General features: G+C 35.5%; 1 protein-coding gene across 3 annotated transcripts in view; it reads left to right on the top strand.

Moving 5' to 3' along the window:
* Positions 1-16,980, top strand: part of GALC (galactosylceramidase) — a 38,493-nt gene that overhangs the window by 13,658 nt on the left and 7,855 nt on the right. For 2 of the 3 annotated variants that reach the window (XM_040701554.2, XM_421304.8), the window contains exons 7-13: positions 5,505-5,635; positions 10,665-10,820; positions 12,381-12,505; positions 13,488-13,615; positions 14,025-14,114; positions 15,176-15,265; positions 16,380-16,524. In XM_040701554.2, coding sequence (XP_040557488.1) covers positions 5,505-5,635; positions 10,665-10,820; positions 12,381-12,505; positions 13,488-13,615; positions 14,025-14,114; positions 15,176-15,265; positions 16,380-16,524 — 865 coding nt within the window. Of the gene's footprint in view, positions 1-238; positions 367-5,504; positions 5,636-10,664; positions 10,821-12,380; positions 12,506-13,487; positions 13,616-14,024; positions 14,115-15,175; positions 15,266-16,379; positions 16,525-16,980 lie in introns of all 3 variants that reach the window. The other variant, XM_025150952.3, reaches the window with a different exon arrangement.

The following is a 16,980-nucleotide window of genomic DNA, read 5'->3' as shown; positions in this document are numbered from 1 at the left end:
TAATGTGACCTTCTGGATATTGGAGAGAACACTTCTGTATTAAAAAACACTCATCAGTAACTTTATCTGATTTGTCATTACGGCTCATCTTTGAGAAAAGATTTCACTTACCTGTTTTGCTCTGAAGAAATGCTTCTGCTGTCTGCTCTTACAGTTCTAAAATTGTTTTCAGTCTTAAATTTTCATGTTGCATGGTTAATGAAAGGCTGTACTTTAAGTGTTGTTATCTGTTACAAAGGTACTTCGGCAGTCTTTAGACAAACTGGGTCTAAGCAACATTGGCATCATCGCTGCGGATGGAGATTGGAACATTTCAAAGGAGATGGTAGTTGACCCATATCTTAATGATGCTGTTCAGGTAGTTGGGTAAGTGTGGGAGAAGGGAGGAATGTTACACATGATATATCACTTCATTTCTGTAAATAAGTCTTCACCCCCATTTTTTGAGAAGTCGTGTAGTCACAGTTCCTAATCACTTACTTTTTTAAATCATCATGTACAGTGGTAAATGACTACTCTTTTCTGTTTTCCTCTCAGCTTTCTATTTTGTGCATGTGTAAGATGATCTTATAACTCTTCCATCACTTCTCTTGAATGTTGAGTTAGGAGCTAGGTTTTAAGCTTCTTACGTTAGAAGTCTCTTGTCACTCACTAGTGTTAGCTAATCTGCACGTGCACCTTCAAAGTCAGAAAAGCTTTAGGATAGAATTCTTGATCTGGAATTGGTTCTAATTTCAGACGATCAGATTCAGGCGATCTTGAACTTTCACTTGACACTTCATACCCTTGCAACATTCCCAACTATACATCCATTGCATGTGACCTTTCTGGTTGTATCTGGAAGCTAGAAGATTAGTTGTTGCTTTCATCTGGTAACATCCATAGTTTTAAAACTGATACAACCTATCTCAATTTCAGCAGATAGGAGTGTCTACTGTTACAGTTATGGCAAAAGTCAACTTGATTATTTGTCTGCATGCTTGCTCTCTAGTACAGTTTGTTTCTACCTTCCTTTTTGCAAACTGGTTTCTCTTGCTTTTGCGTTCTTGCTTATCACTAATTCTGAAAACAATTAATGTATTTTTTTTTAAAGCTATAGCTTCTTCACAGTGGAAATTAACTCTGCAATGCAATTGGACCATTTATATGTATATTTATTACCTCTACTATTAGCCTTATGACAATTAAGAACATGCTTGTGGTCCCTGGTGTGCTGTTTGTCCTCACTGATATGTAAGAGTTTGTGATAGTCTTGTAACTTTTTCTACACTGATCTATAATACTATGTTTATAGCAATACAGTTAAGCAGGGGTTCTGTAAAGAAACTGCTTTCTTATGTGTTGAGCTTATAAACATCGATCACCTGGAAGTAGCTTCCTGAGAAATATCAGTTGTAATACTGGTGTTGCATAACTAATTTTTGCATGGTTGTTTTTCTTTCTAACTTAACCTAGAACAGACAAGCCCTGCACCTCAGCAAGTTCATGATGAATTAGGAAATGTTTTAGTTATGATTTTCATGCTAACAAAACTTGCAAAATCACTGTGCTGAATTTGTGCAGTTCTTATTTCATTATTTCTTTAAGAGCTTTATGGAGTCAAAGTTTAAATTGTGACCGAGGAGTGTGTGACTTTTGCTTTGTTGCCATCCTTTAGAACTGTGGACAAATTCTATTTGTTTTTTAAGATGAAAATGCTTTTGCCCCAACTTCTTTCGCCCCACTGATCAGAGTGAAGAAGTATATGTCGAGTAGTGGTGTTATCTGTTACAGTATTCAGCTTAATAGACAGACAGCAGAGTGAGAACACCGTGTTTCTTCAACAGTGCTGACCTTAAGACAACTAACTATTGGAGTTCTTGCTGACCTAGGGAAAGATAACAGTAGTTATACATCTGTCCTTCAGCTCAAGTTCATAAAGATTCTAGAAGTACACCGTAACTTTGTCTCTTAGTTATCTGTCTAGTTTCTTACAAAAGTCAGCTATTCAGTTTGTTTTCTTGAGTAGTCCTAAATTATTTTCTTTGCAGTTGTTTTCTGTACATTGTTCTGTAGTCTCTTTCCAACTATAACTCTGTGACTTTGTCTTACAGGTCTATTATGAAATGGAAAATTGAGATTAAAATTATATTGTTTTACTTAAATTTTGAAGGCAATTGAAATATTGCTTTGGCATCCATTTGTTTCCTTTCATTTTCTTATTTGATAGCACTGTTCCCCTGTGACCTTACCTGTGCCAGAAATACTATTTGTAAACTGATGCATACGTACTGCAGATGTATGGTAGGGTTTTTGTCTGTTTACCCCTGTCCCTACATGTTTACTCTACTGGGTTGTGGTTTCAAAGGTAGAGGACCTAATATTTTCTGATTAAACCAAAGGTTACCAAGCTGTAACCATTCAGTGTGCTTCAATTCCTTTGACTGAGGGAGCAATTTCAATGAACGTAGTCCTTGTCACAATTTCATGCCAATGAGTTGCAGCAGTTATCATTGAAACAGGAATTTCTTCAGAAGAAAAAGGAAAAATAATATTTAGTTAGCTCAAGCCTTAAACTCTATTGTTATACTTTGTTTTGTTTGCAAGACTATCTTCACTACTGTCTCACTATCTTGTTTTAATGACTGCCTTCTTGTGTTTGTGTAATAGTATACGTTCATAATAATCTTTTCCCAGTTTTATTACTTATGACTTGGTACCACCTGTTCTATGTTAAGCACCACAAACAAAATCCACGTCCAACAAAACCTAGCTCTTCAGCAAGTTCTTTCTTAAGGGCTTATTTGCCAATATGCAATTAGACTTGAATGTATTACGTAATACTTTTTCTGGTGCTTGTTTAGAAATTGACAAAGTAAAAGTGTTTCTCCATAGTTCTCAGTAATTTGTTATCACTGACTTGTAAACCATTAATAATGGATAGTGATCATATGTTGGTTGATTGAAAGGAGATCTGCGGTTAGGCCAATTTTTGTTTATTAGAAACAACAAATCACATTTTATTTTTAATTGATGCATCTTGAGTCTTTTCTAACACAATGGTGAAATGGCAGAAATTATTGTTGCCATATCAGTGTTTTCCCCTCTCCTATTGCCTGTAAAAAATAAATAAAAATCATGGTAAGTCTTTGAAATAATGAGTAGAGGTGACATGAGTTATTTTATAATGACTATGGCTTTTATGTAGAGGGTAGTTGTTCTGTTGATTTTTATACTTAATATAGTTGGAGCTTTAGGGGAATCATTAGCTTTATGCTCAAGGAGGGCGTTCTCATTCCAGTAAGAGGAATGAGTTCAGTTCACTGTCATCTGCTTTTTCTGCAGTAGAAACCTTTCCTGAGGAGAGATTGACTTTCCCAATAGTATGCTAAGCTGGTGGGGGGAAAAAAAATCTATAATTATAGAAAATACTATCTTCAGGGTTTATCTTGTGGTATTTTTTTTGTTGTTTGTTTCTGTTTTGGGGATCATGTGTCCTTTCACCATCTATTTTAAAAAGGAGTTTGTTAATTATGTAGTTCAAAATGCAAGCTGGAAACTTTGTTTTGGTTTTATATAACTGATCCCAGGATGTAACAGGAACATAAACTATCTCAATTTAGAAACGTAGATTCTACTGATAGAATAGTTTGGGTTTTTTTTTGTTGTTGTTTGTTTGGGTTTTTTTTAATAATTTCTGGGATGTTTTCTATATTTACTGACTGTTTGAATGCTACCTCTGGAGGATATCTGGTTGAACCTCCTTAAGTGAAGATGGTGCCGTTAGCTCATGGTGCTGAGGCTTGCTCAATTAACTTGGAATATCTTCACAACCTCTTTGGAAACTTACTCTACATATTTGACTGTGCTTATGTCTTCTTGCCCTTTATCTTGTTTCCTTTTTCTTTCTTTCCCTTTTTTTTCTTCTCCTTTTAAGTTATTCTAGCTAAATTTTCCAATGGTTGCCAGCCTGTAGCGTTGCAGGGGATTATTCTATCTCAAGCACAGGACTTTTTCTTTACATCTGTTGAACTTGAGTTCTTTTGTTTTTAAATTTTATCAGATAGGCAAATATCAGGGCCAATACTATGGGGATATCACTAGCAATCAATGCCCACTTGGATTTTTTCTGTCCAGCTTGGTCGGAAACCTTGCTAAAGACAAGGCGTGTGGTGTCCACTGATTAAAACTTGTCCACACAGGTACTAATCTTTTCACAACTGAACAACAATTGAGTTTGTCAGGTATCATTTGCACCTTGTAAATCCATGTTACTGTTCCCAGTAATCTTCCTGCCCTTTGTGTGTTTAGAAATGGCTTCCAGAAAAACTGTTCTTACTGACTTTCTCAGGGACTAAGGCTAGATTGACAGCCATTAGCTTCTTGTTTCTTGAAGACAGGGCTACAGTGATCTTTCTGTAGTCATTGGGAACAGACCCTAATCACTAAATGCTTTAGCCTTGATGTGTATAAGTCTGCAAACAGAATGTTGCTGTATTCTAGTACAAGGTGTAATGGGAACATACAGTGCAAATATAATACTGAGTTCAGACAATGTTCTCAAGGCTTTGGGTCAGGAGAACATATTTCGTGCCATTGTCAGGCTGAATAAGCTTATTCAGATGGTAATCTGTGAAGATGATCTTGCATCATTTTTCTTGTAGGTAGTGTCCATTGTTACAGAAGATTATATATTGTAGAAAATAGATATAGGCATTTGATATTACTTGAATTACAAGTATAGCAAATGCTTTTTAGGGACATTCAAGAAACTGTCGGCTTTGCTCGCTTGTGACTTGTTTCAGTAATATTCAAGGCCTTAACACTTCTCTTGAGAAGTGTACAGTGGTTGAAGTGATAAAACTTGAAATAAAATGCAGCTGAGTAACATGGTATGTGTGTGTCTGGGGTTTTTCTCACTTCTGTTGATTGTGTTTAGGGAAAGCTGATTTCATTTGTGTTGCTTCACTGTTAGACTGAAATAGTTGATTAGATGGAAGAATAGGTGAAGCCAAATCCTTTAATGTTTGCTTTGCTTCCACAAGTCCTATACTGTTAATGCTCAATTGTCCTTGTCCTGCTGTTTGTGGTTCTTGTAGCCTAACCCTCAGTACTGTATCACTGAAGTGGCTGATCTGCAGATTAGAATATCTTGCATGAAAATTTATGTGTTTTGTCTGTCCTTAACTTCATCTGCAGCTTTGTGTGTGTAAGAAAACAACCACCAAATGTTTTTCACTTTGCTTTTGTTGTGTAATTTGGGGTTTGGCATGACAGAAGAATATTATGTCCTTTTTTGAAAGCAGCTTGTGCTTGACTATCGCTTTATTACATGTTGTTTGGTCTAAAAGGTTTTTGTTCCAGTTATAAGAACAATAATTGAATCATGATTGGTTTTTTTCAGTATGTTCAAGGAGTCCTGAAGGAGCTGGTGCCTTTCCCAATATAGACTTTTGACAATTTGAAAAACATTTTTTCATGTATTCCTTCTGTCTGTTCTTTGCTTTTCTTTTTTTCTCCCAAAGCTGTTGAGGTACACACTGGATAAGAATGGTCTGCAGAAGGTGAGGATCATAGCCAGCGATAGACTGTGGGAGCCCATTTCCTTTGTCATGCTGATTGACTCTGAGCTCCACGAAGTGGTCGATGTCATTGGGTAGGGGGTTCTCCTTTTATCTTTCTTGCTGGTTTATTCACAACTTGTCTTTGTTTTGCTTGTTTATAAATAGCACAGCCAAAGCTGTGCCTCTCTGTACTATTACATGTTACAGATTTGATGCTGTAGTCTTTCTTACTAACCTACATCAAGTGGTTTAGTAAGACGCAGTCTGGTTGAGAGCTCAAATCCTAGCCTGGTTGCAGCTTAAGACTTAACTGAATCATGACTTTCTTACAGTGTGCAAGACTATTGTTTGCTGTGGCTGCACTTCTGCTGACTTGAATGGGTTTTAGTAAAACATTTTTACCCTTAAGCTTGCTTCAGTTCCTATATTAATATACAAAAAGTGCTTTAACTTTACAACTTTATGTGCAGCCTTGTATTACTGACTTCCAACACTCTGTTGTTAGAGAAACTGGTGTGATCCAGAAACTAACTGAAGCTTTTATTTTTTTGTTACAATAATGTCTTGATCCTCAGATCCCGTTTTGTTATGATTGGAGTTTGATGCTTGGGAAGCATACAACTGGCTGACTTGTTTTTCTAGTTCTTGTTTTCATCACTTGGTGATCATGTTTTGCAAAGGTAGACTAAATTTGATTACTGACTTCTGAATACAAACATGTAAGATCTGGTCGTTAACTTTTACTGTAGCTCTAGATTTTAATTATGATGTTCCATAAACTTCACTGACCCAACCACATTTTTCAGACATGGCTGTTCCTGCTTCAACTTGAGTCTTTTTCATTCAACCCATGGGATGTGTAGAAATGAAGACTTTCCCTCCAAACATAGATAGGAGTCAGTGCCCTGGGAAAATCAACTCCTTCTCTCATTCTGAACAAAAAGTATCCTAACAATTTCTTGCAGGTCCACATGTGGGTCAATAAGTGAAAGCAATTACCAACTCACTCTGACAGGTACAAATCTGCTGTAACTGTCATGATCCCAGTGTGGTGAGCTTGATTCCTTTCTTGGCAGCAGCAAACATGCACTCAGTGTCAGTTCCTGAAGCTTAACTGTTTTCATGCTATTCCAGTAAACCATAGTTGCTTTAGTCTGTGTGAGAAATCTAAGTTTTATAGTCCCTACTCTGATTCAGTCTTAGTAAGAAGCTGAAATAGACTTACGTAATGGATAATTAGCTGGCTACTGGGCGTTCCGTGGTGCACGTTTCATCACAGAATCTCTCTAGATTCTTAGATTCTTTCTAACTTGAAACTAAAAAAAAAAAAAAAAAAAAAACCTTGACCAGCCGGAGTTTTACATGCATATGTGGAAAAAAACTATCTTGGATTTGGTAACCTAACTTGGAATCAGTGAGATATCTCATCAGACAAGCTGGATAGGAAATTAGTTACAGCTATTACTTTTGTTATTTTGCACTATTTGCATCCAAACCTCATTTTAAGGATGGTGCAGTGGCTAGAAATAAGGGAGAGCCCTGAAGAGACACTATAAAGCTATTAATGGGCGTTCATCAATTTACGAATGACCCAGGTAACCACAGCTCTTCGTAATGTGACATTTCCAAACAGCTTTTCAGAGCTATCACAGCTGCATCAATTCTACCAGTGAAATGAAATATAATAAATTCCGTGCTATTTCCATCCATAATTCTTAGTACTTCAGATGTAGTACTTGTTTATAACATGTTGTATGCCATTTAGTTCAATTTTGCATGCTGTAAAGTTAGAGACCAAGTTATTCAGACTCTCTTTGTTGAAGTTTCCCTCTCTTCCCCTGCTGTTTGTTGAGAGAAAACAAACATGTTAGAGAGTGTCAGTGAGTACAATAGAAAATTTCATTTTTTACTTGAATTCAGAATGCCATCAGATGACAACTCTTGTCAGTTTGGTTAAAGCATCAGTGCTCTTAACCAGCCCTGTTTTAAATGTGCATTTAGTTTAACATAGGTGTCACAGAAACCAAGACTTCATAGAAAATGTTCAAAACCTAATTATGCAAAAATTAATAGTCTAGGGGTAATGTGGCAACATTATGTTTTTCCATGATAGAATTACGATGTGATACCTGAAATAGCAGGAATTGGAGCTGTCCCAAGTACCTTTCAGGCCAGACTTAGCATAAGAAGTAGGAAAGTCAGTGTTGCTAGCTGACAAATTTTCTAGAGGTGTTGGTGGGTACTTGATTTTCAGGTTTTTGCAGCTACTGCTTTTCTGCAAAGCTGTGTTGGAGTGAGAGTATTATATAGTTGTCTTTTTTTTTTTTTTCCATTTTGGATTTTATTTCTGGGATCTTGTACTGATGCATAAGAGAAAAACAGTGGAACAATTTACTGTTTCTCTACTGATCTTTTTTCTTCCCTTTTCTTCTTCAGCACATTGCTGTATGGAAAATAAAGGATACTGCAAAGGCTTTTATTTTCCTTTTTAAGACAGTCATCTAAATGAAATCACTGTAGGCAGTTATGTGATGCAGTCACATAAGTCCTTAAGTAAATAAGTTTTTCATAATGTCACTTTTTGTACACTGATTTAATGTAGCTGTTCTTCACAGGAAAATGTGAGTTTTTCCACATGAGATATATTGCTTCATCATCTGCCATATAAAATACATTTAATCTGATAAAACATTTAAAAATTATTGTTGAACAATTAGAGGCCCTGGTAATGAGCCATTTTGTTAAGATGTGAAAGTTGAAAACAAAAAATAGCCATAATGTGCATTTATTTAAAATAAAAATAAAATGAAGCATCTGTCTTCTCTCTTTTCTGGCTCCAGGAAACTGAAAGGAGAATCAAATGATGAAAATGCATTATTAAATTCTTTAAAGTAAATAACAGTGGTTAGAAAAATGCAAACTGATAGTAAAACTTAATAATTTTTTTTGTGCTAATAGGAAGCTTAAGCCTGTGGCTTCATTGTAATTCTGTTCCTACTGTTCCTCTCATTATCTTCATTAAGATTCATTGTTTTTCATCCTTTTTATGGTTTGCATTACTTTTTTCCTCCCTCTGTGTTGTATGTCTAGTTTCCTGCTCTTTTGAGCAGAGAATCCAAAATCCCACTACTTCTATTGAAGCATCATATCTATAAGGATGAGGCATAAGTGCTCTGTTACAGTTCCACTTCTCAGGCAGTGGGAGGAGTAGGTGTTTAGGAGTCTGGTTTTCCTGAAGATACTTAAATTGTCTTCCTTAAACTGATGATCAATTATTTTATGTATCTATTATTCTCCGGTGCTGTAAAAAGATTGTTTTCACTGCTGAAGGAGTAAAGCCTATTGTTCTGGCTACAGCTTTTCTCCTTTCCTTTGCTAGTTGTTAATTTCTGAGGCTGTAGAGCGGCACCAGAGACTCAAAAGAATTGTTTAGCCTGGTCTTGTTTTTGGGTTTTTTTAATTACACTGAATTCAACAAATCAACATATACCCTTGTGAAAGTCTGCACCGTAAGTGGATGGCAAATGTTGACTTTGCTCATTTGGATGGGTCTTAAAGTGGACATGCTACAGTGCTTTTAAGTCTTTTGAAAATATTTTCTTTACTTTTTAAAAACTAATGTAGTTTTTGTATGGATTGGGAGTTGCATACTAATTATCACATCCTACTTTCTTAGAACTGGTTTAGACGTTACATAAGGTAAAAACCATCTTGTTTAACAGCTGTGTCTGAGTAAAAAGCAAATACAGTGTAAATCATGTTCATTACTAGTAATTGAAGCTGTGTCTAAGAGCAGAGAAAAAGGATGCATTTCATAACTGATGGTGAGACTTTTACCTGCTTGCAGACCAATGGGACAGAAAGTGAATGTTATAAACAAGTGGGTTTTAAATTAAGTAAAGATACTGCTTATAGTTTTTATTTGGCAGTGATATTGACAATATTTAAGAAAAGGTTTTCAGGACATGGAGTGTAGAAATGCAGATCTGTTCCTTCTCTTCATTGTCTTTGCAAGCTTCACGCCATTACCAAAACCTTCTCTTGGTACTAAGGTAATATGTGTGCTTCCAAGCCAAAGGGAAAACGTATGCTAACTTGCACAGCAGAGACAAGGATGTAGCTGAAGTCTCTACTGTCTGTTATGTTACCTCTAGTGAAGCTAAGTATGAAGGACTACAACTCCAGGAAATTGCCTGTTTTTGAATGGGGGGAGGGGGGGGAAATAGTTGAAACCAACGATCAACCATAGAAATACCTGTACCTTTTTTTTTTGTATTCCTGACTCATGAATTGATTAAATTTGTCCAGTTTCAGCCCAGTAGTAGAAGAAATCTTTATACTTTCCAGTTGATAGCTTTTTAGTTTTAGCATATATTTAGTGTGTCCAGTGAGTGCCCAAACAGAGAGGAATGATTGTGATTTCTGCAAGTGTTTCAAGAGACTTTATTTCAGCCAGGATAATTTGCCACATTGAATTCAGTGTTGTGACTGAATATGATCAGTAGTCTCTATGTGGGAAAAGATATCTGTACTCATACTAAGGAAGGTCTTGTGAAGAAAACTAGCTTTTATTATGTTTCAGTTGTTTCCACTTTACACCTCTTTAGCTCTTACAGTCCACTCAGCATGTGTTCTTGAAATCTGAGCTTACTGAAAAGGTGTGCAAGAAGAGCCAACTTCACATTCAGCTGCTAAGACTTAAATGCAACAAAGTGTTTGTAATCTCCTGTGCTGTATCTTGCTGTTAATTTATAATTATTTAAAAGTTTGCCTAAGATGCTATAAGATAACTTGTAAAAGTAACTGTAATATGCTACCAAGGTCAATTTCAAGATAAAGCTGTACTTAAGCAAGCTGCGGAAATTGCGTGGTGTGTTTCAGCCTAGGTTTACTTAAGCTGATATGTTTTAAAGAAGTAATCTTGTACTGATGGGAATGCAATAAGCTGTGGTATAATACAGATTTCTCTGCAGTACAAGTTTTCTATTCTATTAGAATTATTCTAGAGCAAGTTTGTTTTTTAGCTTTCGTTTTGGAGAACAATCACTGCTGTTTGTATTTCCAGGCTTAATAACTTTTCTTTTTGTGATAAACCCTCTTTCTTTTTAAAATATTGTGTAGGGCTCACTATCCTGGGACAAAAACAGTGCCAAATGCCTTACTAACTCAGAAGAAACTCTGGGCTTCGGAAGATTATAGTACTTTCAACGATGAAGTAGGTGCAGGCTGCTGGGCTCGGATCCTAAACCAAAACTACGTGAATGGAAACATGACCTCGTAAGTGTTGTGCGTTGCTGATAGCTTTTAGAACTTCATTTGTAAGGATTATCTAAAGTACCACGTAACACATCTGTTTGCTATGTTAAGACTGTAGATAAACTGCTACTCTTTCCTCTGTCAGTCTGAATTCAGGTATTCTGATATGTGAAGACTACTGTTCTGAACCACTGGAGAAAAATTTTGTGGCAGCTGTAAAGCATTTGAGTTACAGTTTCAGATGGGCCTATACAACTGAGTTCAGATTGCTTTTAGTTTCTGATGATACTTTTCAAAGCAATTCTTCTTAAGAAGAACTAACATGAAAAACCCAGGGGGAAAATAACAGTGAAGTTAACATAGCTGTATATTTCTCAGGGGCTCTATCAGTTATTTGTCTTCAGTTAAAAGTAATAGGTGTAAGGATTTTGTCTGTTGTTTTTTGTACAACTTCTTTCTGAGAATCCATTCTAAAATTTGCTGTAACCTTCTGATATCTTTATTTTGTATGTTTTCTTGCCAAATTGAAATCTGGAGGAAAATCATTGGGAAATTATATAAATCAGTTTTAAAACAGAATAGGAAACATAGTTTGTTTCCAGTGAAACTACAAATGAAGGCATCGATATTTAAGCTAAATCATTTCAAGGCTTTTAGCTTTTATGTAAGTTTATTTCAGATTAATAAAGGATAAATGTTTTTACCTGAAATACTTGAAACGAAGCACAGAAGAAAGGACTTGCATGCTCATAAAGGGAAATTCAAGTTGACTATCTTGTCTCGTGCAAATTTGAAGTTTAGATGTATTCAGTATGTGAATTCCTAGCACCCTTTAGTACCCTACTTTGGGGTTATTCCTGTCTTATTCCCGTTCTCTTCTTTTTACAAGTGCTTTGTAGTTATATAAGCCCCATTTGATTAGCGATGTGGCAGCCAGATCTTATATTCAGAAATTATTATCAAAAAGATCAAAATCTGTAAATTCAATATTGCTTTTACCTCAGCTTTTATGCTGAAAATCGGTTCTTCCTGATGAAATGAGTTTAGCAAAAATATAAGCCTTCTTTCCTCTGAGCTTCAGTTCCACCACTGATCACAAAGCTAACAGAAGTTGTTAAGATTTACAGGGTTTTTTTGTTTTTTTTACTTTTTTTTTCTCTCTACTGATTTGGTTAGGAAGTATGGATGGAGTCTTTAATCCTCAGGTGCACATTTACTTTAATGTGCAGCTTTTAATGGTGATACAGCCAGAGGATGTATTGTTTGTTTGTTTTTTTTTAATGAAGTTCTCAACTCTGGAAATCAATTCATTTTCTTCTCTCTCCTGCGGATTTATTGTCATTTTGCTTTTTTGGGTGGGGGCTGTGGAAGGGGTTGCTTGTTTGACTATTTTCTCTCCTTTCAGCTGGGAAGATTCTTTTTGTGTCAAAATACTTCTTTATTTTATTTTATTTTTTACTGTGAGCTAGAAAGTTGTTGTTTCACTGTGTGTTGGAGGAAAAAAAGCAGAGTAAATTCTTGTGGTAACTTGATCTAATGCTACCTGTATGAATAACAAGCAAAACAAACCTATTTTTCCAGAACTATTGCATGGAACTTAGTGGCAAGTTATTATGAAGAACTGCCCTTTGGTCGATGTGGTTTGATGACAGCACAAGAACCGTGGAGTGGCTACTATAAAGTAGAAGCACCAATCTGGATTACAGGTTAAAAAAAAAAAAAAGTTTGCATGACTGTATTGTCAGAGGCTCTTTTTTCTACGTGCATTATTTTTGTACCACATTGAAGTAGCTTCGTGGAAAGTCTTATAAATACTTTAAAGAAAAAAAGCTTATTTCAGTAGGAAGCAGAAAGTTCTAAAAGGAGGCAATTTTGACCATTAGGTTATATGCAGAAATAAACTACTGGTTTTTACAGCTATCACCATTAAACTATTTTGATCTGAAGTGCCTGTAGAGGTGAATGTACTTTCCTAGTTATTTTTGTTTCATTCTTTTATTTTATCCTTAAGTAGACATCTGATACCTTTCAATCTGAGAAAATGGAATGAAGAACCTTGAGGTTCTTGGCCTCCATAATTCATCATTTCTTTGTATATGGGAAAATGGAAATACTTTTATGCTGTGTCTTCTGAAAACAAGGACTCACTGACTACTGCGTAGTTCTTCTGTAATCTTTTACTGTCTTTGCCACAGTTCTGCAGAGCAGATGGCATACACAATGCCATTAAGAAAGACTGAGGCAAATGTCTTAATTTTTATTCTTCTGCTAGTTGCTCAGCGTTAGGAAAAAAAATGGCTATAATGTCATCTGTGACGTTTGGAACACCTGAACAGATCTTTTCTGTGTTGTTTCGGATTTTCATGATGTCATATGCTCCTTTGGCAATCACTTATGCTGAAAAAAGCCCTACCTCATGGATTTGATTATTTCTTGAGGAGAAGCTCTTCTGTACCTTCTCTGACTTGACTGTTTCTCTGCCACAGAACAGATGTTTTAGAATGTGTTTTATGTAATTCTCTAATCTTTTGTATGGGTGGAATTTGTGTTGGAAATTCCATTACTTCATTTTTGAAATAATTTTCATACATGAAATTAAGCTTAGACTAGAAATGGTAGTTATCTTTGTTAAGATTTTAATTATTTTCTTTTGATTTTTTTTTTTTTTTTTTTTTTGTTCCATCTCAGCACACACAACACAATTTACTCAGCCAGGCTGGTCATACTTGCAAGTGGACGGACATTTAGAAGGAGGTGGAAGCTTTGTAGCTCTGACAGATGGCCTAGGAAACCTTACCATTATAATCGAAACTATGGTAATGTGCATCAACAAAATAGAATAAATAAAGGAAATATTTTCTTTCAAAGAGCCTGCTTCAATTTATGCCATATCTGTGAAGATCCCCTATAATGCTTCTGTAGTTTAGTTACTGAGATCACCAGAAGTCCTTTTGTTTATTATCTAAACATTGTCTAATCATTACATCACAAATTAATATTTATTTGATGGCACACTATGGGAGAAACTGAAATAGTATTTTTTAAAGCTGTGTTAAAAAATGAACATTATAGTTTGTGTAATAGTATTCGCCATTAAGATAGTGAAATATTTATTTGCAAATTGGTTCTGTGTTGCTTTTTATCATTTATAAAATGTTTTTCTTGAACACTGGCATCTGATAGATTCCAGTAATGTATATTCCTTTGGTTCTTTCCTTTCTTCAGACGCATAATCACTCTAAATGTATCAGGCCTCCACTGCCTCACTTCCGAGTTTCACCTCAGCGAGCAACTTTCTACCTCAGAGGGTCTTTTGTAAGTAAGCATTGAATACATTTGGTCATTTTTTTTAATGTGAATTGCACTGCATCTTGTGTATATACACAAAGTATGAGAAGATATCAAGAGATCAGAACTGTGCTAGAGGTAATATGTCTGCTAAAGTTTTAAACATCCTACTTCTCCTTTTACTGTAAGATATAATGTCATAACTGAATTTGCATTATTACTACCTCCCAATATATTTGTGTATATTGAAGAAAAATATTGCTGAAACAGATACAATTTGATTTGTCATTAGGATTTATTTCCACAGCTACATGCTCTGAAATGCTGATATAGTTTGGCTGGCATGGTCATGACCTTTCTAGTTGTCATCATTTGCTTTCTGGGGAAAGCAACTATATGATGCAGCTGATTATATGATGCAAGTTTTGTTGTTCTATCCCATCAGAAGATATTCTAAGAATCTCTGTGTTTTGTATTAGAACCTTCAGTTCATATTAACAGTATTACTGTGTTATTAGGATAATACCTTACTGATATATGTAGATTGTTCTGGAATTAATGCCTCCTATTTATTTCCACAACACATAATACAAAAAGCACAACAATAGAACACAGCTTGATAGAGCAAATTCTCAGCTTTGAAATACTATTTTTTCAACATAGTCATCACCATTAGCAATGCATTTTTTCCAGTTGTGATCAATAGCCTGTGTGCTGTGCTTGTAAAAATCTGCATGGCTCTCTGGGTGACTTGTCTTTCATGTTGCTGTTGCCACTGCTGAAATGTACTGTCCATCAACTCACTGTGCTCACATCAACTGTTTAGTGTACCCATAAACATTCAGCAAGCATCAATGAATCTGCCTGTGATGTTGTGGGCCAACATAATATAGTAGGAAGCATTACTTTTGGATCAGCCCTTGTATAGTTATGAAAAATTAAGGTTTGTAATGGTTGTCTGAATTAATTGTTAGCTACTGATAAGATCAGCAATTCTAAAATAACAGAAGTTAGACACTGATAATTTTCAAAGTCAAAATTATTGTTGTTTGGTTTCTTTTCTGACTTAATGTTATGTTTCATTGTAGTATTTCCTGGAAACTCTTCAGGTGTGGTACTCTAAGCTTGGTTTTGAATCTGCAAACTCTAGTCTTTTTGAGCAACTTCATCCTGTAAAGGTAAGTTAATTAGTTTTAATACTCTATTGTAACTTTTTTAGAATTGGTATTGCAAAAAAAATTTTTTTTTACTTTGATTTACAATATAGAATTGCAAACTAAAAATAGAATACCACGCATCAAAATAATCTAAGGTAACTTTTCAGAGAGTAGTTTTGTGGTCTTCAGTGTGAATTTATGAAGATAAGTGCTGATTAGGCTGGTAATATAAATTGTTTTGTAGGTCTGAAATATTGCAGCTGTTTAGTAGATATGTGCTTTGAGAGTAATGATTTAAGTGGTTTTAGTGTGATAATGAAGTCTGTGGATGTCCTTTTTTCAGTTTTTGGGCCCACCTTTTTCAACCTACACATTTGAGTTGAAACAAAGTGTCAGTATAGTGTACCTCGGCACCTTGTTTGTTGTGCCTAACTTTACTCATACTCATCTGCTGAGTGTTAGAAGTAGTCAGGTTTAGCAATTTTATTCCTGCTACAGAAGGATTTGCAGGATGATATCTGTAGTATTTATGTGGCCTGAAGATGATAACTTTCCAACTTTCTGGCCTCTTAACCTGTATTCTTTGCCTAAACGTTAGTAAGTATGTGCTCACTGGATGTATTTATAATAAATATTCTTGAGAAGAGAATCTTTGGGATCTTTTTTTTTTGTACAACCCAGAGTACTAAGAATGTGGGAATATGGGATATTCATCACAAACTCAATTAAAATGTACTTTCCCAGACTGATTACTGTCAAAGTAGCCTTTCTCAAAAGCAGAGCCCTGTACCTACTGTGACTTAAATGTTGCCCACTAAGGAGTATTCTAGTACTCTCTGTAGTTTCAGGTGTGTGTTTCCCCCGTTACTGGAACTGCTGGACTTGTATGCTTTAGCTGTATATTTAAGGCTTGCTTTATTAGCTCTGTTTGACTAAAGTTTTATTAGCTGTATACAAACCTACCTGGAAGTAATAAAGAGATTTAGAAAAACAGCTTGCTTATATTAAACACTGAGGCAATTTTTGCCTTTAATTGAACTTTAGAGGGTATCCTTGAACTCAGAAGCTTAGATTTTTTTTTTTTTTTTTATGTTGCAATTTGATTTTTGCAACTTGAACTTTCTTTTAATTCTAGGTCTGGAGGGGAAGTTTTGCTTTAGACCTAGATGTGGATGAAGTCTACACTTTAACTACACTTAAGACAGGACGGAAGTGTAGCTGCCCAGAGCCTCCACCACCTCAACCTTTTCCTTCAAATTACAAAGATGATTTTGATATTCGTAAGTCAGCAATCTCTTATGAAAAGCTCAATTCTCACATAGATATAGTCTCATTGTAGAAAGGCCGTGACATTTGAGTCATGTAGAAGACATGAAGTAATCCGAATGTGTTTCATTTTTTATCTCTGTTAATTTGTGTATGTATACCTCACTTCCAAGGAGGTGAATTTAATTCTAGCTCTTAAATAAGTGGCTGCGACAGTTTTAAAATTCCTGATGCAAAGTTATATCTCAAATGTAGTGGACTAATTTTTTAAGGGAATGTAAAAAGAATTGAACACCTCCCCTCTGAGGACAGGCTGAGAGAGCTGGGGCTCTTGAGCCTGGATGAGAGAAGGCTCTGTGGAGACCTGATAGCAGCCTTTCAGTATCTAAAGGAGGTCTATTACCAAGAAGGAGACAGACTTTTTATCGTGGTCAGTGGTGAAAGGGTATGGGGAAATAGTCTCAAACTAA

Source organism: Gallus gallus, chromosome 5, assembly GCF_016699485.2.
Source record: "Gallus gallus isolate bGalGal1 chromosome 5, bGalGal1.mat.broiler.GRCg7b, whole genome shotgun sequence".
In the NCBI taxonomy this organism is placed as follows: domain Eukaryota; kingdom Metazoa; phylum Chordata; class Aves; order Galliformes; family Phasianidae; genus Gallus; species Gallus gallus.
Note: the sequence above shows the minus strand (reverse complement) of the source record. Positions and strands in the feature narration are given on the sequence as shown.